We start from the raw sequence: 26,400 nt of genomic DNA, 5'->3' as shown, positions 1-26,400 counted from the left end.
GCAGATCCTTGAAGTGATCTTGTACACATCACATGCTGTTGGTTGAAGGTGACGGTTCAGTTATAATGGTGAAACTGCAGATCCTTGAAGTGATCTTGTTCAAGCCACATGCTGTTTGTAGAGCCAGAGATCACTTTGGGGTACGAGTCTGCAATATTGTCATATGAAGGTATTTTGGTCAGGCATTTTCTTTGTTCTTGGTTATAATAAAAATGATAAATACAGTGTGGTGGCAATCATTGATAAAAATATTTCTAAACTAATATAGACTTTTGATGATTTTTAAGATATCTTCTAGGATGTTTTTAAAATATGCAAATCTGTGAAAGAAAATTCTCAAATCTCAGGTCAATAATACTAATAACATGCTTGTAAATGTCAGCTCTATACGTACATAGTTGCACACAGAGGAATGTTCAAATTGATATTTAGAAAACACTTACAGGGGTTGGAACCTTGTAATCAATCACCCAACACGACATGCCATGTATTTAATATGAAGGTCAAATTCATGGTACTACACTGGGTAATTGAATCAACTTTGCTTTACTACGTCAGCTTATGCTAATTGGAATGTATTTTTCTTTGTTTTTTGATGACATAAGCATTGTTAGTTGTGATAATACTGTATGTTACATGATGATAGATGATGTAGCCATGTAAGTATGGATCTTATTAACTCCTGCCCTGGTGGTTATGGGACTTGTACAAACCACCAGTGACGTTAAAGGAGATGTACAGTAAACTATAAATATTGGATACCCGGATGAAATCATTTATAAAGCATATTAAAACTAGTATCTTGAAGGAAAAAATTCTAAAGGCAATATTTGTGACAAAAATATTTAGACCTACTTGCATTTCGGAAGGGGCGGTCGGGTAGCCAAGTGGTTAAAGCGTTCGCTCGTTTTGCCGAAAACCTGGGTTTGAGTCCCGACATGGGTACAATGTGTGAAGCCCATTGCTGGAATATTACTAAAAGTGGCGTAAAATCAAACTCATTCAGTCACTCACATATTCTGGAAACCACTGTGACGTCATCATGGTCACTGTGAAGAGTGAATGGTAGATTACTAGCATGGTAGATTACTAGCATTCGCCATGGCATACCCTGACAATGCCATCAATGAAAACGTCAAATTTTCGCTTTGTGACCTTACACATACTTGTCCATATCAATATGAGCCAGTGGTTCGTCAAAATAATCTTGACAGCAGTGAGGAAAGTGAGGAAGATCTACTGAGTGAAGACGATCAGTCTGATGTGAACATAGAAAGAGTAGGGAACACAATCTGGTGTTAAAAGCTGTCCTTACATTTCTAAATAAAGTGGATGTTTATCAATAGTATATAATTCGTGAGACTCTAATTCTTGTGTAAAATGTTCCAGGTGTAAATTGACGCTCAGCTTCCCGAGGCAAGGGAGTTAACTGACTTTAAAAGTCCACTTTCCCAACTACCCATGCCAAACTACTCTGGAATTCCGGAGTTACATTTTGACTGGACTAATGAGTCTATGCATAGTCCAGTCAAAATCATGCAATGAACTAGACATTCGGTTTGTAAACAACATGGATTTCAACTTTCAGGTTTCGGTTGACTGAAGGATTTGCAAAACATGTATACCGCCAACTTGGCATCGACAGATATTTTGCAAAACTTTCCATGTTTTTGATCAAGGTACTCAAGTGTTTTGATGCATATCGCGAGGTAAGGCCCATTTTATTACAATATGGATCTTGATTATCGATCAGATGGTCTTGACTTGGCGCCGCTATTTTGTTTGAAGCATTTGCAAGTGATATGGGAGGTGGAATCTGATTGTCTGGTGATGGTTTGTTCAGTTAATACTGCCGTAAACAATTATAAGAATTTGTACTTCATTGATCAATAGAGGGATATCATCTAGCCTGTTTTCATATGAAAAAAGGTCTATATTATGTATGTGGTGGTGAGTATTCACATGTTTTATGTTATTTATATATTATTATTTATTAAATGAGGACTAATTAGTTTCAGGGTTTACAAATACTGTGCATACAGAAGATTCTCAACTTCAAGTCTAGTTTATGAAAGATGTCTCAAAAATGAGGCTGCCAACCTCAGGGGTCTATGTACACTGATGTAGAAGGTATTCAGTACTCAGAGATGTGGTACGTGGGATTCAGGGGTCTATGTAGAAGGTATTCAGTACTCAGAGATTTGGTACACGGGATTCAGGGGTCTATGTAGAATGTATTCAGTAATCAGAGATGAGGTACGTGGGATTCAGGGGTCTATGTAGAAGGTATTCAGTACTCAGAGATGAGGTACGTGGGATTCAGGGGTCTATGTAGAAGGTATTCAGTACTCAGAGATGAGGTACGTGGGATTCAGGGGTCTATGTAGAAGGTATTCAGTACTCAGAGATGTGGTACGCAGGATTCAGGGGTCTATGTAGAAGGTATTCAGTACTCAGAGATGTGGTATGTGGGATTCAGGGGTCTATGAAGAAGGTATTCAGTACTCAGAGATGTGGTTAAGTAAATTTAATGGTGTATGCAAAAGGTTCATTTATATATTTATTTCAAAAAAAATATTTTTCAGTAGTTTTGTTTGAAATTGCACCCTTTTCTCAATGCTTTTGAGATTTGTGTTGAGTAGTATTTTGGCTCCAGGGGAGAGCAAATGAGACTTGAATTGAAATATTAGATGGTATTCGGTATTCAGGGGAGGATTGGTTTGGCACTCTAAAATATGTAGAAAAGTTCATTCTGCATGTTTTGTGAATAAACTAAGAGAGACCTTTTCTTGCAGAATTAGACAATTTGAGACAATGGTTTCAAGTACGCAAGACCATGAACTGAATATGTGAATTTGTGTTTTTAAGAGGAACTCTCTCATAGACAGATGCCTCAAAATGCAAGAATCACAAAACAGCATATCCAATAGGTTTCCATTTTCCTCCTCGCTGACATTGCTTTATCCAAACTTTTCCATCATTTCAATTCATGTAGATTAATGCATTGTAAACAAAACAGAATGGCGGACGTCTGTCCAATATGATGGCCTCTAGCTGGGCAGTTGTTTGATGCTAATTAGCAGCAGTAGAAACTAACATTTTTAGTCCTTATGATACCTTACCTATTGCAGTTTGGCAAGAACTACAGGACTAAAGTACTCACGGTAATGAAAAAAACCTTTTTATTCGACCGCAGATTTTAAATAAATGCAGTTAATATACAAAATATGTAAATATTCAAACAACTAAATTAGTACTAATTGGGCCGTGGCACAAATACAGCGTATCAAAAGTTTTTATGCCTTTTTACACATAAAAGTGTGTATAAATGTGAATAAAACAGACTGTTGTGAAACAGGGCATAACCAGGTGTAAGTAGATCAAGGTGACCTATGACACCTTGACGACAGGTGAGAACAGGTGCATAATGCCTATAGTCTGTTTCTGCTATGTCAATTTGGACTTAGTTTTATTTTTGAATGTTGAAAGTGCCGACAAATTACCTCCTGTGAAGTACATTTTGTATTGTTCACTGAGATCAAACTGGCACATCCAGACTAGTACTTTTTGAGTTGTTTTGTTATTTCGTATTTACAGCTACGTAACACTTTGTGTCGATTTTTAGATTGAGAAAAACAGGGTTTTTTTCATTTCCGTGAGTACTTTAGTGCCAATTTTTAACGCTGTTTACATGACAATGAAATCACACATGACTCTTGTACTTGTAAGACTCTTTAACATGTTTTGAAAAGCTTTTGTTCAATAGATCTCCTTTAACATGTTTGATATATTGTTGGGATTTTATATAAGATCTGAGGGATTTTATATCTACTACATCTGGTGATATTGTAACATGTGAATGTCTCTCCCTTGTGATTTATTTTGCATTTAAACGGAATGAAGACAAGGAAATATACGGAATGAATTATTATCAAATAACAATATTTTCTGTTTAGTTCAGTGGATCTAACTTGCAACCTTCGTATGTGTAGCCCAGTGAGTGAACCACAAGGCTACCAAGGTATTGATCAATCACAATGCTTTTAAGAATAGTTTTCTCAAGTACAGGTGTGCCAGGAAGAGATATTTTATGCCTGTTTCCTAAGGTTCAGGAAAAGTTTACTTGAAACAGAAAATTGTTGGTAAATGTTGTTTTTACATTTTTTTGTCGGTTCATAAGTTAGATAAAACAGTTTCCCTTGCGTTTTTATGAGATTTTGAAACCTTTATCCTCGGGATGAAATCTTATTTTTTTCCAATGGGTTCAGGTTTTAAATCATAAAAAAAACCTTGGACATGTTTTATCCTACACATTAAACCCTGTTTTGGATAATGGATCTTATTCAGCTTCCTCTGATTGCTGGGTTGTCAACTTGTACACCTTTGTAGTGGTGTCACAGCTGGGAGATATCCCACACCCTGATTAAGTAAACATGGACATAGTTTATCATGTGATGTAATGTTTACACTTCAAAGCTAACAAAAGTAACGGAACAGACCAAACAATATTCACCCAGAAACTTTTATTATTAAAACAGAACTGGTTTCAAAATGCTTCTCCATCCACTCACTGTGAGTCAGCCCAGTGGCAGAGCATTCAACAGTGGCTTGATGATCAGAAGGGCTGGAGTGCATGTTCAAGCCAGGGAAAGTTTACTGTTGACTTTGATTTTCCCATCATGACTGGATTTTGAAAAAGGATTTATATACCTAATCTTCAGGGAACATGAGAAAATTGTAGGTTTATTGTACCCGTATTCTTAAAAAGTGAAATGGAGAGGTTCATCAGCCACCACGCCCATGGTTAAAGAAACTATGACAGTGAGGTATTATACTGACAGTGGGGTATTATACTGAATCCGATCTGATCTGAACTAATATAGAAATAATAAAGTTCCTACAGCACCTTCTGGGAGTGGAGGAACCTGCATTGGTAACATGTGCATCCATCATGTTTGGCAACAGGAATTATGGAGGTCACACCATAAGACATTGAAATCTTTAATGATTTAGAAAACTTGTTTAGTATGGACAGAATTACAAGTGCAAGTAACATAAAAAACATGGCCAGTATGATATACAATACGATGGCTGAGAGAAACAGTGTGAAAATGTAGACTTAGTGCTGTCTGTCTGTCCGTCTGTCCGTCAAGACCAACACTCTATATTAGCAGGGATATGCTTCATAGTTTAACAGAGACAGAATGTGGCAAGTATTAGGGTTACTGGACCCTAACCTTTGATCCCGGAGTAGTTGGGCCATACAATCATCAACAAGAAGTCCCAGGAAGTGTTTATCATGTTTATATCCATTAGTTTGGCAGTGATTTGCAACGTCTGTCAATGAATCCCTGTATATGCTTAGTCTGTGTTTTGAGTTTGAAATTATGATTTAAGAGTTTGTATATTTTGGCCTACCTATTGGTTACAGTGTTGGCTCATCATTGCTGAAGTCCCAGGTTCTATTCCCTACTACATGTATCAAAACTTGCATCCAAAATGCATAATAATTGAGAATGGACTTGCGCCCTCGCTTGCTCACTCACCTACTTGAGACTGGTTACCTTTGATTGTTTTGACAATAGGAGTATATGAAGTGTGATTCATCTGAGGCCTATTGTGTAATCTGTAGCATGTGATAAATCTGGTATTTGTGAGTATTGTCCCCACTTGCTTCCTGTCTAAAGTATGCTCTTGAGAAGTTGCCTCAGTAATGCTTGGTATTCATCCTGAAAATTGTTGAGATTTCAGTATTTGGCTGTAAACATTGCTATGCCTATGTGAGCTGATACTGCCGTCAAGTGTCCCCGATATCTGTGTGAAGCATTGATAAGGCATGATGTCATAGTTTATGGCTGAAAGTTCACGCACAATCTTCCCAACTTTGGCTGAATAAACAATCAGGTTGTCATAACATGGGATATGTCTTAAGAACGGGTGTCTATTTCTGGCTGAACTGTTAGCTTTACACAGTGATAAGAGTGGAAATATTTCATGGTGTTTTTGAGGCCTCTAATCATCACTGTGATTTATTGGTGTTAAATGTATCTGAAAATGACCAAAATAGACCAGTAGAAGGGTTGGTATTTGCAAGAGTCCACCTAATCAAGGCGCTTGGTATCGGGTGACAGCTGGCACCAATCAGCGCTGATTATCATTTTACAAGGGCCATTTGGAGCCAAAATGTTTGTTTTGAAAGGAGGTAAGGAATTTTAATAAGCACACTCAATAAGTTGAATGTTGTGTACTTCTTACACTGTTTCATGGGAACTCACAAGTTAGATAGATGTCGGTAGTGTAGCTGCAACTGACACCCCAGGATTATCAGGCTTTGCAATATACGTCTTTAAGTTGAGGTTAGAACGGTGAGGGTCAGGAAGAAAAACAGGTTCAAAGGAGAAAAATAATTCACGAATAAAAAGCAAAGATTATCATGTGTAAATATAAATTATGAAGAATAAACAGAGTGTGTGTGTTCTTAAGTTAGATTAAAATGATTAACAGTTTGAACGTACATCTTCTGAAAACACAACCTAAGGTTTTGGTTTACCTGGAGCAAAAGTCAGTGTGAGTAAATATTATCTTGGTAACAGAGAATTTGTCCTAGCCCGAATATCGACATAGTTATATGTCCCACAATTTGTGCTAGCCCGAATATCGACATAGTTATATGTCCTACAATTTGTCCTAGCCCGAATATCGACATAGTTATATGTCCTACAATTTGTCCTAGCCCGAATATCGACATAGTTATATGTCATACAATTTGTCATGTCTGGAACCTCTGCATCAAATGAGCCGAAAAGTAAATAGATGCATGTCATGGATAGGTTCCATTGGTTCAGCCAGGGAACTGGCATAATTTAGCTGGAACACCTGTAAACATATATGGCCATAGTTTAGTAATATTTGCATTGTAGATCTACCGACCATATTTTTAGCAAAACAGGTAATTAAATCAATCAATATTTCAGCAGTGTTTCCGTTCTCCGGTATATGCCGGCTTTTGGCTGGTAAAAACTGGCAAAGACCCGTAAATGTTTAGTGTGACGGTCCCAGTGTCTGGTAGAAAGAATGTTAGAAAAAAATAACTTCAACTGAGTCTCTGTCTGCAACAAGGTGTTAAAACTTTGTTCACTCAACTCTAAAATCAGTCTGTGTTTCTCTTCCACACAGAAAGGAAATCCCAGTTTTCTAAAAATAAACTTGACTCGACTTGTTTCGTTTCATTCCGATTGCATCTGTATATCTTTGGTATCTTGACACAACAAAGCTATAGTAATCATGTAACGGATTAAATCAATATTTTCCGAATGTGTTCAGAACCACGTGCACGCACATGTGCAGTAATGACTTTGCATTGCACCATTGCCATTTGCTAATTTGCATATCACTATCACGTGACTGAACTTTTCGCGTGTTTGTTAACAAACGGGCTTATTCTGAAAACAGAACAGGCCTAATGCAAGCCTTTGGTGAGCTTTAGATATTGTTTAACAAAATAATATAGATCTAGATATGCTACCACAAATGCGAAAGGTGCATGTCAAAATATTTTTTGGCTCCATGTGCTGTCATCGAAACCTACAGAGAGCTATTGCGATGCGGTCACTTGAATGTGTAAATATCATATGTATTGTCATGCAACTCACTGTCGCAGTTGTAGTATGTATATAATAATGCAAAACAATATGTAAAGCGCCCCCAAATACTTGCATTAGTCTATTTCTGAAAAGCATTTTGGTTTACAAACAAGACAAAAGTCCAGTGAATTGATATGCCAATCATCCTGTGGCAGTGGAGCTATGCTAAGTCACCACTGCACCGGAGTGTGATCCAATGTGAACAAAGAATAAATATGTAAATAGTAATAATTTTTCATGTTTCATATTTTCTCAATGAAACTTACTTACACTATCTAAGACATATGTTTATCTAAATAGATAGGCTCATAAAAAATGAAAGAGATGAAATACACAGTATTTCAGAAAGACAATCTGAATCTCGGCATGATAATACCAATTTTGAACTCAACCTGCGACTCATTGCAATGATTGCTAAAAACGCCAGGAGAAAAGGAGCAATTGTTTATTGACAACATCACAAATGGCGTGTTTTGTGGTTTGAAAGTTACATATGCAGATGCTGGTTCTGTACAGGCTTCATCGTTGAATATTGCAGTACATTGCATGCCAGATTTCCAGAAGACAGTCTGTCTACCCTTGCTTGTCTTGACAAAGTCCTGAACCCATCTCACTTCCCAGATTCATGCGAAGAATTGAATAACTATGGAAGGGATTCCCTAAATCAGGAGATTACCCATTTCAGTCCTGTGATTGGTCCAATAAATAATGACGTCACATATATCATAGATGGCGACTAGGCCAACCATGATTTCGCCAGCTACAAAACTACACTTGTGGGACTTGGTACACACACACAAACACACACACACACAAACACACACACACGCACACACACACTTCAACAGAATTGTCGAGTTATCATGGCTGATATATGAGGATATTTATCCTGATTTTGCTGTTTTTGCAGCTGTTGCCATGACAATACCTGTCAGCAGTGTACCAGCCGAACACGGCTTCAGTCTACAAAACCAGATACATACGGCAAGTCTTAACCGACTTTGCCAGTGAAGATTATTTATCTTTTGATCTTGGACATGCGTTCTGGTGAAAAAAACCTTCCTGCAGCAAATCTACAGTTCAGAAATAAAAAGAGAAAACTCTGATCGAAAGGTATGTTTTTACACAGTAACATGGGGGACCATCCGAAAATGATAAGGACCGGTATATTTTTAGTCAGCCGGTCCAGTCGAGATTGTTCCCGATCCAGTGGTGCATCTAGGCTTCTTCTCTCCAGTGTTCCTGGTGCTGCCATCTTCAACAAGCTTTACCTGGAATGTCCTCCATTTTTGCGAGACTGCTCAGGACCAGCATCAATACCAGCGATTTCCTGATCAGTCTCGACTTCCAGGGCCATTATCTTCATGTCCCCATCCATCCCAGCTTCAAAGCCAATTACCGCGTACCTGCACCCGAGGAATGTTCTGTCGAGTCTTACATTGATGACCGTCTACTGAAACAGCAGGCCTTGAAAACCCTCCTCCTTCACAGGAGGGTTTCACTCGTCTACTCACTCAACTGGGGTGGATCGTCAACGAGCCCAAGTTGGAACTCTGTCCTACAAGCTCCAATTCATACGGACCAGGATCTCCTCCTGGTATGAAATGACAGGTGGCACGAAATACAGCTCAAGCTCACACTATGTCCATTTTTTTAATCAGCTAGAAACAAATTGATGCACTCACTATTGTTAATTGTGGATGATACTTGTGTTGTAAATAATGACCTCATGCTAGTTGGCAATGTAGTTGTCCCCAGCCGCGCGAAAGCGGGGATATAGTATTCACGAACGTCCGTACGTAGTCTGTACGTCTTTACGTCCGTACGTCCGTCCGTAAGTCCCACCTGTTTGTTGCCGCGGTATCTCAAGAACTGAACACTGTATTGTCTTCATATTTGGAACTATGGTGTATATACAGACTCCGCAGACACCAGTCGGTTTTGGTGACCTTGACCCCATTTTCAAGGTCACAGCAGGAAAATCTGCTTTTGGAGTTGGAAAACGGTGTTGCCGCGATATCTCAAGAACTAAACACTGGATTGTCTTCATATTTGGAACTATGGTGTATATACAGACTCCGCAGACACCAGTTGGTTTTGGTGACCTTGACCCCATTTTCAAGGTCACAGCAGGCAAATCTGCTATTGGAGTTGGAAAACGGTGTTGCCGTGATATCTCAAGAACTAAACACTGGATTGTCTTCATATTTGGAACTATGGTGTATATACAGACTCCGCAGACACCTGTCGGTTTTGGTGACCCTGACCCCATTTTCAAGGTCACAGCAGGCAAATCTGCTTTTGGAGTTGGAAACGGTGTTGCCGTGATATCTCAAGAACTTAACACTGGATTGGACCGCCTCCGTGGTCCTGTGGTAGAGCGTCCCCCCGGAGAGCGGAAGGTCCAGGGTTCGATCCCGGGCCGCGTCATACAAAAAGACGTTAAAAGATTGTACTTGTTGTTACCCTGTCTGGCGCTCGGCATTAAGGGGCTAAAACAAGGACTGGTCGGCTCGGAGTCAGTATACTGTGTCTGAGTGGGGTATTCATGTTAAACTGCGGCATGGTATCTCAGTGAGCTAGCACTATAAATCGGCATCAGTCCGGACTAGTACAAGCAGCCACACAAACACACACATGTACATGCACGTCGCTATATAAGTGCAATAATCTTGGACGCGACGTTAAACCCAATTTCACCTCACCTAACACTGGATTGTCTTCATATTTGGTACTATGGTGTATATACAGGCGGGGGACATTTCGTCACTTTGTGACAAATACTTGTTTTACCTAATCATATGACCGAAAACATTTTCTAGGAATGTACATACATTGATATATAAAGAAAACAGTGCGCAGTGTTAATGTACATACATTCATCTATTTTCCTTTCTGTCATTTAATTTATTAATTCCATTCCAGCTGTTCGTCGACGCCTCATGACGGGGTTCGGGGGGGGGGCACATCTGGAGGACTAGACTGCCTCTAGGCTGTGGTCAAACTATCTGTGTGACACATCAGCAATCTGGAACTCATCCTGGCCGTGTCGCACTGGCATTCCCTGCCTCAGTGCACAGTGCTCCCCACATCCACAGACAACATCATTGTCCAGGGGACTCCTCACTTGTCATCCCTACTGTCTCAGACCTTCCAGTTCTTTCAGTTAGAGGATAGACTAAACCTGAGGTTCGTTGTCCAGGACATCCCTGGTTGTCGCAACACCCATAGTGGAAGCACTCTCCAGACAAAGTGGCTCCCATGGAGTTGATGCTCCACCCCGATTCCTTCACCCTGGTGTGCCAGTGGTTCGGCCTGCCATTCATTGACCTATTCGTCTCAAGCCAGAATAATCAGCTCCAGACAAACATTTCCCTGGTCCTGGAACCTCTAGCTTGGGCGGTCGCTGCATTCAGCATTTCCTGGACAGGCATAAAAGTGTACGCTTTTTTGCCACCTGTACTACTTACAAGGGTTCTCTAGAAGATCCAGAGCACACCAAATCTATTACTGCTTTTGATCGAGCCTTGATTGCCGGCATGGAATTGGTTTGTGGATCTTAGAGACCTTACCAGCCGCAACCCTCTCGAGCTCCCCGGGTGGCCACACCTACATCCCCACAGTCAGTTGCCACACGTTTCCTCTGCACGCTTGGTACATCTCCACCGGGCCCTAGGTGCCAAGTGCTACTCAGCCAGAGTGGCAAAGGCTATTAGCATATAGACTGTCGACATGCACTCTGTATGATGACAAGTGGTGTTCCTTTGAATCCTTCTTTAAGGATAAGAAACAGGACCCTGTCGACTTTTGACTGCATCACTACAATTTATGGTCAAATTTCTTCTCCATCTCACTTCAAGGGTAGTACCATAACGACTGAACTGTTTGCCCTCTTTTCGGTGTTGGCAGTTCCTAGGGATAGCAGACTGACCAAGATCCCGGTCGTTTAGTCTGCAGGATCAACGTGCCAAGTTTCGTCTCCCAGCCTGGACCTTGAATGTGGTATTGAAGTCGCTCCATACCACACCCTCTGAACCACTCCACTCAGTATCTTTCCAGCGCTAGAAATTGGCACTAGTCCTGTAGTCCTTGCCAACTGCCCAATAGTTAAGGTATCATAAGGACTAGTAGCAATTTTCCATTTTTAAAGGTTTTGCTATATGTTTATAAGGACTTGTGGACTAAAAATGTTAGTTTCTACCGCTGGTCTTTCTGCAACCTTATCAAAAAGACGGTATTTCTCTTGGCGTGTTGGCTGGAGTCAGCGAGTTACATGCTCTTGATGTCCCCCAAGTACAGTTTGAGCACAGAGTGCATGGTGCTGTCCATCTTGGGCTGTGCTGGGATTTCATTGCTAAGAATCAACTCCCAAGAAAGCCGGACAGATCCTTCACTGTTACCCCCTTATCATCGATAGTGGGTTCTGAAGACGAGGATGTACTTCTTCTGTACCCAGTTCAGGCCTTAAAGGTTTTCCTCAATCCATCCAAGACGCAACGAGGATCTCGGAAATGACTTCATCCCAGTCTCGCCTACATCTCAGATGGAAGTTAGTTGTAACACTCTCTCACTGTGGCTGTGCTCCATTATCCTGCCGGCTTCTGACCTCGCTGGTATGGACCTGTCACAACATCCCCCATGAGGTAGTAATGCAGGATAAGATATAATATTTAGTAAAATCTAAATATTTTTTACATTTGGATACTTATCCTGCATTACTACGTCTAAAGTGCCCATCCATTGCTTTGCTACCTCCCTGCGAAGTTTCGGATGTCAAATACTATAGTGTCCAACCCAGAATTGAAAATCAAGGGTGGACTTGTCCCCCCATGATGTAGAAAATAGGATGGATTTTGAAAAACTAGGGGGGATAATTGCTTTCTTCAAAAATGTCTTATTTTGTGTTATGTACTGGAACATCATCATATAAAAGTGTAACAGATCAGAATAAAGAACTGAAATGAATAACAATGCTTTGTGCTTTTTTCTATTTTGATTAAAAAAGTCTGTAATTCTTTTGTTTTTGTGCGACATGGTCATTCACTATTCAAAAGATCGTCTGCTCTGACAGTCAGCGATTCATATTGAGTGATTTCAGGAACGAAACTAAAACGAACTAAATGCTCAAAAATATTTTCAGAACTATTCAAGATAGAATATTTATTTTTCTTTAAACATCTTGTCAAAGGTTTTTGTTTACTAAACAACAAAATACAACATAATTTTGATCAAAGTTTTTATACGTTTTCTACTAAAGTAAATCAAATTTCTTTCCTATGCCAATCCTGTCGATAATTTATTCAGCAACCCAAGGGACGTCCCTCGTGTTTGAACTTCCGTTTGTTATCGATCGGTCTTCGACAGTTGTTTACAATGTTTGCTGTGAACTGTTTTTCCTTGTTAATTGATTAAAGATTTAGTGAGTATTGAATCTAAAGGTAGGGATAAACAGCTGATAAAGTAAGTGACTGTACAAGAAATTACTGTGCGCGACAGATCACGCTTTGATTTTTTTATGAGGGGCGTTTTGATTTTTTTTATAGCGTGAATCGCGCAATCGCGTGGCCTGGGTTGGACACTGGATACTAGCACTGATGTTGTTATTCGTGACGTCGCCACTTCCGGTCACGTGGTAGTTGTGGGAGGGCATATGCCACACAACTGGGTGGTACAACTTCTGAAGCCTGCAGCTCTCACAGCTCCAACTTCCTAGTCAAGAACATCAGTAAAAGCATTAAGGTAGTAATGCAGGATAAGTATCCAAAAGAAAAAGTATTTAGATGTTACTAAAATTATTACTACAAAACATTGATATAAGTTTAAAAAACCCTCAAAAACTTGGAAATAAGTACAACAAAACAGATACCAATTGAGTTAAGTTCAGTGAATCAAAATTCAAAGAGTAGCGTTCTTTGACTTTGTTGTTCTGCCAACTGACAACATTTTATTGGAATTACCATTTGCTGAAGGAAGTTTCAGATTAAGATGCTACTGTCATTTCAAGGTACACTATTCTTGATAAAGGTTGTAAATCTGACAAAGATGTGAAACTGTTAATCACGTTAATCTGTAGACGTTTGTATGAAACTGTCAGTCAGTAGAAGTTTGTGTGAAACTGTCAGTCAGTAGAAGTTTGTGTGAAACTGTCAGTCAGTAGAAGTTTGTGTGAAACTGTCAGTCAGTAGAAGTTTGTGTGAAACTGTCAGTCAGTAGAAGTTTGTGTGAAACTGTCTGTCAGTAGAAGTATGTGTGAAACTGTTAGTAGAAGGTTGTGTGAAACTGTCAGTCTGTAGAAGTTTGTGTGAAACTGTTCATCAGAAGTTTGTGTGAAACTGTCAGTCAGTAGAAGTTTGAGTGAAACTGCCAGTCAGTAGAAGTTTGTGTGAAACTGTCAGTCAGTAGAATTTTGTGTGAAACTGTTCATCAGAAGTTTGTATCCCATGTGATCTGAAGATAATCAGTATGTTTTTTGGGATGATGCATAAGGATACAAAATGAAATGTATCATGTATCACATTGTTGAGTTTTGTTTTGTGCTGAACCGTTTCAACCTTTTCAACATGTCAATGTTATGAAAACACATACCGGTATGCATTGCTGGATAGATTCTTCATGGATACAGAATTTGCTTTGAAGCTCGTCCCAAGACTCTAGTGTCTTGACACTAACATCAGCGACACACAAATGGTGACTTGTGCCTTTAATGTAATGCATAGTTGTTTGAGGTAGATGGATGTTTTATCCTACTTCTCTGTACATAGATCTTGGCAAAGGACAATGATAAGAAACCTTGGGATTTAATGTCAATAGCAAATCAAATATGTTAGTTATCAGTGATATTGATTGATGGCCAGTGATCTAGACACAGACTGCTGCTAGACCTAAAGATAAGGACAATCACCAGTAGGATATCTATTTGAGTCTTGTACAATCTGCAAGTGTTTGTTGTGAGTTCATACACATCTCTACTGGAGTGAGGAAGTGTCAGTTTACTGAGACAGGGCTGCCTGGGCCACACAGGCAGTACTGGAGGGGGCTAGTCTGCTGTAGGCAGTGCTACCAAGCTTCACGTCAATAACCAGTTATGCTGCACCACCCAAAGTTGGCAAAGCACTGTGAAACATGTAAGAATCAGTAAAAGCAAAGGTACATAACCCTTTATGTGAGATGTTTGTGTCATTAGTTATGTGTGTTTGCTGATGTACTGAGGTAAATACCCTTTGGTATGTTTGTTGGGAGGAACACCTCAGTCAGTTTGTTCCATGTAGGAATCTTTGTTTGAGGTGAACTACAGTCAACTATGGTTATAACAACCTCAAAGGGACCACTAATTTTAGTTCGTTATGACCATAGTTCGTTATAAGCATACATACAGCATATATGCAGCAAATGGACGGGATCAAAACACATTTCGTTATATCCGTCAGTTCATTATAAGCGCGTTCATTATGAACATAGTTTACTGTATAATGCGTCCCAATCATTTCTCTAACAATAATCCAAATCTCTACTGGGTCTTGATGAGAGAGAAATGTTGCATGATACTTGTGAGTAGTATTACTGCAAACCTTTATTGTCCAGTTCTGGAGATATAAAGGGTCGCTTAGTAGTTCAGTGCTTGTTCATCACGCTGAAGTCTTCAGGAACATGCTGAAATTTTGTTGCAGTACCTGCCCCTTTGAGATCCAGTATGAGGTGTGTGTGTTGGACATGGACAAGCCATGGGAGGAGTTTGTGGTGTGCCACTCCAACAACCCTGTCTCACACATCCGATGGGACGCCACAGGGTGGAGGCTGCTCACAGTCGACTGCGAGGGCACGTTTGATGTGTGGCAGATGCAGGTGAGTGTGATGAGTGTTTGGGGCACATTTGATGTGTGGCAGATGGTTGGGGCATATAATGAGGTTTGGGACACATTTGATGTGTGGCAGATGGTTGGGGCATATAATGAGGTTTGGGGCACATTTGTTTCATGGCAGATGCAGCTGATTGTTATAACTATTGGGCACGTTTGATGTGAGGCAGATGAATGCATGAGTGTGATGACTGTTGGGCATGTTTGATGTGAGTGTGATGACTGTTTGGCACGTTTGATGTAAGTGTTGGTGTGATGACTGTTGGGCATGTTTGATGTAAGTGTGATGACTGTTTGGCACGTTTGATGTAAGTGTGATGACTGTTTGGCATGTTTCATGTGAGTGTGATGACTGGCACGTTTGATGTAGGTGTTTGTGTGATGACTGTTGGGTAGTTTGATGTGAATGTGATGACTGTTTGGCACGTTTGATGTGAGTGTGATGACTGTTTGGCACGTTTGATGTGAGTCAGATGAATGCATGAGTGTGATGACTGTTGGGCACGTTTGATGTGAGTGTGATGACTGTTTGGCACGTTTGATGTGAGTGATGACTGGCACGTTTGATGTAGGTGTTTGTGTGATGACTGTTGGGCACGTTTGATGTGAGTGTGATGACTGTTTGGCACGTTTGATGTGAGTGATGACTGGCACGTTTGATGTAGGTGTTTGTGTGATGACTGTTGGGCACGTTTGATGTAAGTGTGATGACTGTTTGGCACGTTTGATGTGAGTGATGACTGGCACGTTTGATGTAGGTGTTTGTGTGATGACTGTTGGGCACTTTTGATGTGAATGTGATGACTGTTTGGCACGTTTGATGTGAGTGTGATGACTGTTTGGCACGTTTGATGTGAGTCAGATGAATGCATGAGTCTGATGACTGTTGGGCACGTTTGATGTGAGTGTGATGACTGTTTGGCAAGTTTGATGTGAGTGTGATGACTGTTTGGCATGTTTGATGTAGGAGTTAGTGAAGTGACTGTTTGGCACGTTTGATGTAGGTGTTGGTGTGATGACTGTTGGGCACGTTTGATGTGAGGCAGATGAATGCATTAGTATGATGACTGTTTGGCACGTTTGATGTGAGTCAGATGAATGCATGAGTGTGATGACTGTTTGGCACATTTGATGTGAGTGTTATGACTGTTTGGCACGTTTGATGTAGGTGTTGGTGTGATGACTGTTTGGCATGTTTGATGTGAGTGTGATGACTGTTTGGCACGTTTGATGTGAGTGTGATGACTGGCACGTTTGATGTGAGTCAGATGAATGCATGAGTGTGATGACTGTTTGGCACAATTGATGTGAGTGTGATGATTGTTTGGCATGTTTGATGTGAGTCAGATGAATGCATGAGTGTGATGACTGTTGGGCACGTTTGATGTGAGTGTGATGACTGTTTGGCATGTTTGATGTAGGTGTTGGTGAAGTGACTGTTGGGCATGTTTGATGTGAGTGTGATGACTGTTTGGCACGTTTGATGTGAGTGTGATGACTGGCACGTTTGATGTGAGTCAGATGAATGCATGAGTGTGATGACTGTTTGGCACTATTGATGTGAGTGTGATGATTGTTTGGCACGTTTGATGTGAGTCAGATGAATGCATGAGTGTGATGACTGTTGGGCACGTTTGATGTGAGTGTGATGACTGTTTGGCATGTTTGATGTAGGTGTTGGTGAAGTGACTGTTGGGCACGTTTGATGTGAGTGTGATGACTGTTTGGCACGTTTGATGTAAGTGTTGGTGTGATGACTGTTTGACACGTTTGATGTGAGTGTGATGACTGTTTGGCATGTTTGATGTAGGTGTTGGTGTGATTACTGTTTGGCACGTTTGATGTTCGTGTGATGACTGATGGGCACGTTTTATGTGATTTTGATGACTGTTTGGCACATTTGATGTAGGTGTTTGTGTGATGACTGTTGGGCACGTTTGATGTGAGTGTGATGACTGTTTGGCACGTTTGATGTGAGAGTGATGACTGGCACGTTTGATGTGAGTCAGATGAATGCATGAGTGTGATGACTGTTTGGCACAATTGATGTGAGTGTGATGATTGTTTGGCACGTTTGATGTGAGTCAGATGATTGCATGAGTGTGATGACTGTTGGGCACGTTTGATGTGAGTGTGATGACTGTTTGGCATGTTTGATGTAGGTGTTGGTGAAGTGACTGTTTGGCACGTTTGATGTAAGTGTTGGTGTGATGACTGTTTGACACGTTTGATGTGAGTGTGATGACTGTTTGGCATGTTTGATGTAGGTGTTGGTGTGATTACTGTTTGGCACGTTTGATGTTCGTGTGATGACTGTTTGGCACGTTTGATGTAGGTGTTCGTGTGATGACTGATGGGCACGTTTGATGTGATTTTGATGACTGTTTGGCACATTTGATGTAGGTGTTTGTGTGATGACTGTTTGGCAAGTTTGATGTGAGTGTGATGACTTTTTGGCACGTTTGATGTAGGTGTTTGTGTGATGACTGTTGCAGGGCATTATATTGGTTATGGTGTCTTTAGTTGCCGTATACGGTGTCATATGTGGTAGCAGGAAAATATTATATCATATTGTATATTTTCGTGCTAACCTAATATGACACCGTATATGGCAACTAAAGACACCATAATCAATTTATTATGATGAAAAGTTTACACTCTTTGGTATCCATATCGCACGTGTCATGTCAAAATGAAAACTTAACACTAACAACCTTACGTTGCGTGAAGGGTCAAAGGGAGACTACTCTTCAAACCTTAGAGGCCAAACCTTGTTTTAACTATAATCTTTATCATTAAAGTCATGAACCTGATCTGAAAACAGATTAATGTCCCTACACATCACAATTAATGATAGTAAAAATCAAAACAGTGTCAAATAATGAATTTCTGTACCAGAATTTCCATGTGAAATATGTGAGGTGGGTGTTGGAAAATCCAAGATGGCTGTTACTGACGGTATATGGTCTCATATTAGGTCAGTATCAACCATCTTGGATTATTACTGACAGTATACGGGCTCATGTGAGGTCAGTAGTTCTGCTCTCTGACATCTTCCTGAGGCAAGAGAGTTAACTGACTTTAAAAGTTCAGTTGCCACCCTTGCCAAACTAGGCTGGTATTTTGGAGTTACATTTTGGCTGGACTAAAGAGTCTATGCATAGTCCAATCAAAATCACACAACGAAATCGAAATCCTGTTCGTAAATTGCCATGCAGATCTTTGTCGATTACATGATTTGCAAAGCATGTGCACCGCCAACTCGTTGTCAACAGATATTTTCTAAATCGTTTCATGTTTTTAGTCAAGGTGCTCATGTGATTTGATGCACTTCGCGATGTAAGAGTCGTTTTATCAAAATATAGATCTTGATTATCGATCAGATCGTCTTGACAGGGCGCCACCATATTGAAGCAAATGCAGGTGATACGAGAGGTGGAATCTGATTGGTCCATAGAAGAGGCATAGAAGGGACATAACTCGTAATAGTCACAGGTGGGAGGGTGGAAATTGGACTTTTACAGTCAGTTAAATCCCTTGCCTCTGGGAGATGCTCTCTGATTGGTCAATTTCACTTTGAGGCATAATTATGAAAAATATGAGGCTTTCAAGGAAATGGGATAAACTTTTGTCAACTATTGATATGAGTTTGATTGATAGTATTTTATACTTCAGGATTACCTGATAAACACGTGGGTGAAGTTTGACAGCTGTAGCCTAGATGGTGAGGAGGTACTTGCCTTGGTCTGGTTGCACAATGGAATCCAGGTAGGTTGGCTTTGGACCCATTTGTTTCACAAATTAGGCTTGACAAAAAAATGCAAATGTTTTATGAATTCATAGTGGTGCTGTTACAATAGTTTGCTTATTTGAGATCTATTCTTATTGGTACCTTATTTTCATTTTCATTTCAAGTGCTTAGGCATGTTAATAAAACATCTACTGTTATGATCAACAGGCCGTTTCAAAATAGTATACAATATTGTTAGATTATGAATTTACGCAGACTTTGCGTTGTATAGTGCTTGTCCACACCTTGCTGTTGGTCTGACCTCAGCCTCTGATGACAGCCTGTGTATGTTGAACTTCCTGTTGACTACATCTTCCTGCATGGTTCAGATTCCTTTCAGCCCTGACAAGCGAGACAGCGTCCTGTACAGTGACAAGTTCCCTCGCACCAAGTTTAAGCCCACGCTGTCACTGTTTGGGAGTAAGCCCATGGAGGGTTGGGTGGCTGTCACAGCTACAGGCCTGGTGAGTCAACTGCAGCGCCTACAGTGTCATGAGCAGTGCTGTCTTTAATGACCAACACTTGTTTCTGAGGTGTATAATAATAACAGCAGCACGAACAACAATAATATACATGATATAAATAGATATAAATAAATGCACCCTATCAAACCCACAAATGCGTGCTCATAGTTATATTAACATTAAAGTAACTTTTCATGGAACAGAATGGAGGGGAATTAGAAAAGCAAAACCTACAGAGTGGCAACCTGATTAATGTTTTTAGTCGCCTTTGTTATATCTCTTCCTTCCCCCCCCCCCCCCTGTCGGCATATAATGCGGGGTATATAGCGATCAGCCAGTCTGTCTGTCCGTCTGTCAGTCCGTCCGTCCGTCTGTCTGTCTGTCTGTCTGTCTGTCCATCCGTCCGTCTGTCTGTAATCATTTCCTTTTCAGGGGCAGAACCCGAAAACCATTCAGAGTATTTGATCGATACTTGGCAAATCTCTCAGTCACATCCTGAAGTGTTGCCTTTTGCTATTTAGGAATTTTAGATATTTTTATTTTTTACGTTTCCATGGTAACAAGTTGGATTTAAGTTTTAATATAAGGTGGGTTCACTTATGGAATATAACAAATAAACTGTTTAATATTTCCTTGCCAAACATTGCATGTCTATATATAAGGGACATACTGAACTGGTGCCATATGATATAAAGGAGTTTTAGAAATGTTTATTTTAGAATTTCCATTGCAGCTATTTTGACATGGGCTAAGAGAAATGTTGGGTCAGTTACCTGGTTTGGGACCATAATGTGTTAAAATGGGCGGGGGATATAGATGACTTCATTGACTATACACTTGTTTAGTTATTGTTTCTTGTAATTTGTCATTTGTTTACATAAAAAAACCCACAGAAACACACTTGTTTTACTTTCCATTTCATATGGATGCGACCATGGTGGATCTTTTGTGGGTAAACAATGTATGCTTCTTCAAAAACATCCAACTCTTGACTCATTACATACATATTTACACATTTACTTGTGGTTACTTTACAGACAGCTGTCGGGTGGATATGTCATCTTTCTGATGACTCTTGTTGACCGAAACATAGACTTGCAAGGGGTGTAGCATCATACATACATGCTTCAGTATAGGCGTGATAGAGCTGTAGCACTAAGACCGTAATACCAACATGCTATAGTATAGACTTGATAGAGCTGTAGCACTAAGACCATCACACTTCGAACTAGACTAAGTACAGCAATTTGTACAATGCCATGTTCTACTTGCAGGTGAGTGTCAGCCTGCTACAGGAGCAAGAGAAGAAGCTGGTGACTGTGCAGGAGAACCTCGCACCATCTCACCTACGGCTCTCGGACGCTGATGTGGCCTTCACCAACACAGGTGAGATCATCATTGCAACCAGTGATGGTCTGATGTCCTCTGCCATACAGTGCTTCACCGTCACTGTGAAGATGCTGCAGATGTCCCACGAGATCACGTGTTGTGCTGGAGCCAGTCTCTACATGAAGAGCCAGATGGAGTACGGCAACAAGGACAGCCAGACCATGAGGATCACCCATCTCATGTTCATGAACCAGGAGAGCAGCGACACACTGCTCATCGGCTGCGGTAGTCATGGCTACAGTAGCATAGAGGTGTGGCAGCTTGTAGAACAAACCATGTCACTTCATCGGATGTTTCAGAGCACTGCCAATCCTGACTATGCATACAAGACCCCGAAGTGGATGCACAAGGCCACCATCCAGCACAGCTCCATGATCTCCAGTATAGCATGTCCACAGATCAGTGTCAGCAGGACTATAAACGATGCTGCTGGCTTTGTCTCCTACTTCGCTGCAGCCTACAGAGATGGATCTGTAAAGATCCTTCATCGCCAGAGTTTCCAAGTTATAACCACATGTTCCTGGGAGATGTTGATAGGAATACACTATCCTGGCCTCCCTGGAGAGAAGTTACCACGGCCTGCGTCGTACATGTCCACAATCCAACAGACACCATCTGGGTGTGGGCTGATTGGGTTCTGTGGTGACAAGACTTACATGTTCCAGGTGTTCAACATCCGGGACGGCCCCATACAGTTGATGGCGCCAGTCATCATACACCTGCTTGAGTATGTCATGTATGTCGGCCATGACTGGTGGGATATCCTCATGATCATAGGCCAAGGTAAGAACACTCTCTCTAGGAACGATTTGCTGATGAAATATATTCTATTCTGAACCTATCAGTACAAATTTTAGAACTTCGTACACAACTTCTTGGTTTATTTCCAGCACAAAGCAAGAAAGCGTTTTCCATCATGCATATATCCTATGTTCACCGTGACCCAGGTCACCAGTACCCCCAGGCTTGTCAAAAAGTGGCTAACGTAGGGATGAGATTTTGGTCATAATGATGGATGAGAATGAATAGTTCTTGGAAGAATGCTGCCATGGGAGACCAACTGTCAGCTGGAATGTGGTTCCTACCTCACTCGGTGAACCACTGGTTTGTTTGGGTTGGAGGACAAACATGCAACTGAAGTGCTGTGATGCAGAGATTATTTGTAAATTGAGTCTGGCAAAAACATTTGTCCTGATACATATTTTGTTATTTCTATCATATAATAGTTTCAATACAGAAACACATGAGGGTAATAATCTCTAGCACATGATGTTTTTCTTCAAATTGTAGTCAGTATTTCTCTCACCAAAGTAACTTGTGAAACTGCATATAAATACAATGATGGAGTTTGTGAACATTCACATTTATCATGTGCTGCCCAACGAGTTGCAGCCATGTTGTTTACAGAAACACATCGTGAAGCCATTGACTACCCATTATGTGATAAATAGCCATTGAAATAACCTTGAATTCCCATCCTCACTGACTGCCTCCATGTTGCGCAGGGCTGATAGAGAGGATCTGTCAGCGGCTGATGGACACATTCCAGAAGCAGCCCATCTCCCTCCAAGAGCTGCTGAGGATGAGGCTGATCCGGCTGCGAATAGGTCTCTACAGCTGTCTGCCCGCCGGACACCAGAAGGCCTCTGACTGCCACGCCCTCCTCTCTCTCTTTGCCATTGCTTCCGTCCTCAAGGGGATTCTCAGGCCAAAGTCTGTATCTCCACAGGATAAGGTTAGTGGTTTGTTTAGGCCAGACAAACTGATCCACTTGTTTTTCATATGCTTATTTGTACAACATGCTTAATATGTGTAACCCCCCAAACCCCATATACTGTAGGACCCTTTCGACATGCTAGCATTTGGTGAAATCACCAACCTGCAGCCAATTTCTGTTGCCATTGCCATTGCCTGTCGGTAAATTGTTCATCTCAGTTCTATTAAGCATGGTCAGGTCACGATGTAGCTCTTGAACTCTGAATTAGTAACCAGACATGCAGATTAGCTACTGGATATATGGTATATTGACCTGGTGTTGAGGTTAACATGAAATTCTGGAAAAGAAACATGATACTAATCCGACATTTAAATGTCCCAACTGACATGGCCTCTGTTTCCACCAGTCCCCAGCCGAGAAGTTGTCTGCAGTGTGTAGCAAGCACAGTGACCTGGAGCTAGACTCTGTGTTGACCAACCTGGACACAGATGAGTTTATTGTGGAGCCTGCCAGGAAAGACAAGCTCAACACTCAGTCTGAATGTAAGTGTTGTAGAACTATGGAGCATTTCTTCTTGTCTGTGAAACACCTTCAGAATATGACATTTCTATCGTAGTGTCAGTCGAGTGCTCATTCCAAGCACTGTTCCATCCCAAACCACGGCTTACGTCATTATGCTATTTTATTATGTGATTTTTCTACACAGAAACTGGTGGCATAAACAGAAGGGCAATTCTGTTGAGATATGTGTTATGTGTCTTCCAGCCTTTGGGTGTCCCTTCATGGTTTCATTTCACAAGTGAAACTTGGCAAGGCTGACCCCATCTTTGGTGATGGCCAGAAATACAGATTAGGTTTAAGTACCAGTTATATGTTACTTTTAACATTTGTTGTTTTGCTGAAGAAGTGTTAGATCAGTGGAACTGTGTCCTGTGTTTGTATAGCTAGGGGTGTCTTTACTATTGACATAGTATCGCGATAGTTCCTCTTCCATCCTTGCTTTGGTCAATGCATTTCATGATATTATTGTTAACTACTGATATTTGAACCCATTCTTGTTGTATTGCCATTGGGCTGAGCATCAATAGTCCATCAATCACTTCGCCTCTATGTTATTGATCTATTTCACTGACCTGTGTGTTGTTACAGACTCGCTGCAGCCACTCCAGCCATTCATCCAGTGGGTGGCGGACTTCGCGCTGCACCTGCTGTCCTCCGCCCCCCTCTACCAGTCCTACTCCTCCTTCCTCGGCTCCTCCCTGCTCCGCGATGTGTCCGTGCTCCACACGCTCCGCGAGCTCATTGTCATCATCCGTGTGTGGGGGGTAATCAACCCTGGCTGCCTCCCCACCTTCACCAACATGACGCACATAGATTGCGTCTCCCACATCTATAAGCTGCTCACCAAACTCTGGCTCTCTATCCGTGACGGTAATAGTTTTGAGTATGATGATTCGCTGATGGATGAATGCTGCCACCTGCCAAGCAAAGTCATCATCCCCAACATGAAGCAAAGCTTTGGGGAAGAGAACTATAGTTTTGCTATCTTCAGTCAACAATTTCCACTGAGTTTCTTTGTGGGTCATGAGCCAGACTATTTGTACAACTTAAAACAGTCAAGACTGTACACAACTGATGTTGCCATGGAGACCAGACAGCATCACGACGCTGTGCGACACATACATCTGGGTGCGAATCCTTCAGGTAAAGTGAGGGAATGTTGTCGGTGCAGTGCTATGTCGTTAGTTCACAGTACAGCTAAATCACTGATACTCAAGTCATGGGAGCAGAGGTTTGTCAAGATGTGTGTATGTGGTGGGCACTGGAAAATGAAGTCTACTTCTTGACAGCAATTTCTGTGACGCAAAGGGAAGTAACTCTATTGACAGACTCTTGTCAGAAGATTAAAGGAGATAATGAGTTTGTAAATTGTTGATACAGAATAAATGATATATCATTGACCCATATTGAACAACCATTGTTGTCAATTCAAGTGAGTCTGGGGTGGTGTTCAGTGGAATGCATAACACATGGTGGGCACATGGTTATTGAGTTGGGCACCTGTTACCAGCTAGCAGAAAATAAAGGCATTTAGACCACTATCTTCAATAATGAAACTTGAAGGGATGTCTGTTTACATCTGTAGCTTGAAACTGAAGACATCCGTCACTGTGGTTACAAGACGATGGTCTAGTTCTATAGATTCAGATGATCTTTTTCACTTAGTATATTTTGAGGGTATCGCCTCTCAGTCTCAGACATGCAAAGATGTGATACTAGACGTTGGTTTTGTGTAGAAGTAATACTGGAAACATCTGTCTAGGGTCTGTTAGAAACTTACTTATCTACCCTTGATTTGCATGCACTAAGCAGCAGATTTTTAGGCGATCATAACGTCTGGCCCGTACACGCTCAAGTCGCTTGCAACAATTGCCTATTGTCACTGTAAGAAGAGCACAGATAAGTGTGTTGATTCAAGCAATGTTTTTGCTTACCGAGGTTTCTACATGCCATCTTCTGATCTTTAATGTTTAGCTTGTTTTACAAATACTGTCTTTTAACTCATGTACACAAATACAGATTTAAGTGAAATGGAACATGTTTCAACGTTGCCAAAGAATTTATCATATGCAGTCAATGGCTTCTTTGTTGTATTTCAATAGTTTCTTACAGTTTCCTTTTTTCCAGTGATTGATGTTGTATGAAGAATTTTGGTTTGTTGCCAGCAGAAAATTTGTCAGGATGGTCATAACATTATTTTTGTCCATTAATCCAAACTTTTGTAAACATATGAGCATGTATGTATATTAACTCAACACAGGTAATCTAATGAAGGGACCCTGAAAAGTCCTTGTAAAGAACACAGTGGTTGTTATTCATAAACAAGTGTCACATTTTTTCATCATCTGTCATGTTTCGTTTCGATTCTACACTCCAGAAGTGGAGTGTTGCCTGGAGAGATTTTACCTTAGAGGTTTCTAATAGACCCTACTGTTATTTAAAAGTCTGTTCTAAATTTTATTACACTTTTGACTAAAATATTGCACCAAGGCTCTGTAGCTCTCCTGAATTAAGAAGAAAACATGGCAGCCATGTTTAAAGTCAAATTTGAAATTGTGTAAGCACATTTTCACTGACACCGTAGCTCCAGTGGCCTTGCAGTTTCAAAGATGTCGATAATGTAAAAGCAAACGACAGATGGATGGCACAACCGGGCAACAGACATCTGTCATGACATAAGATCACTTGACTGTCAGTCAGATGAGCCAAAAATGGTAAGTTATGGCCATAAATAGCATACTAAAGGGCAAGCAAAGTCCTTTACAACCAGAAAAATCGTCCCTCAAACAAAAAAAAAGTCCGCCACTGAGATTGGGGTTAAAACAGGATCCTCTGCCTGCTTCCACTTCGGAATTTTTAATGAATTGCATCTTCTTCTTTTTTCATTCTGTTCATCCATTTGATTACTGCGCCCACAACTTACATCACTTTTTAACTTATTAGTTTTAATAAACTTGATGGGGTTTGTGTCTGTTTGCAG

At 40.8% G+C, this 26,400-nt stretch overlaps 1 protein-coding gene across 2 annotated transcripts in view; it reads left to right on the top strand.

Moving 5' to 3' along the window:
- Positions 1 to 25,692, top strand: part of LOC139449530 (mediator of RNA polymerase II transcription subunit 16-like) — a 30,617-nt gene extending 4,925 nt beyond the window's left edge. Inside the window, exons 1-8 of one of the 2 annotated variants that reach the window (XM_071230964.1) lie at positions 14,703 to 14,789; positions 15,311 to 15,485; positions 19,175 to 19,267; positions 19,619 to 19,753; positions 21,028 to 21,925; positions 22,648 to 22,877; positions 23,266 to 23,401; positions 24,009 to 25,692. In XM_071230964.1, the coding sequence (XP_071087065.1) occupies positions 15,354 to 15,485; positions 19,175 to 19,267; positions 19,619 to 19,753; positions 21,028 to 21,925; positions 22,648 to 22,877; positions 23,266 to 23,401; positions 24,009 to 24,706 (2,322 nt within the window). In that variant the 5' untranslated portion in view covers positions 14,703 to 14,789; positions 15,311 to 15,353 and the 3' untranslated portion in view covers positions 24,707 to 25,692. Of the gene's footprint in view, positions 1 to 14,702; positions 14,790 to 15,310; positions 15,486 to 19,174; positions 19,268 to 19,618; positions 19,754 to 21,027; positions 21,926 to 22,647; positions 22,878 to 23,265; positions 23,402 to 24,008 lie in introns of those variants that run through there. The other variant, XM_071230963.1, reaches the window with a different exon arrangement.
- Positions 25,693 to 26,400: the final 708 nt, after the last annotated feature.

Source organism: Haliotis cracherodii, unplaced genomic scaffold, assembly GCF_022045235.1.
Source record: "Haliotis cracherodii isolate W230 unplaced genomic scaffold, xgHalCrac1.p SCAF_8, whole genome shotgun sequence".
NCBI lineage: Eukaryota > Metazoa > Mollusca > Gastropoda > Lepetellida > Haliotidae > Haliotis > Haliotis cracherodii.
This window is presented reverse-complemented; position numbering and strand designations above follow the sequence as displayed.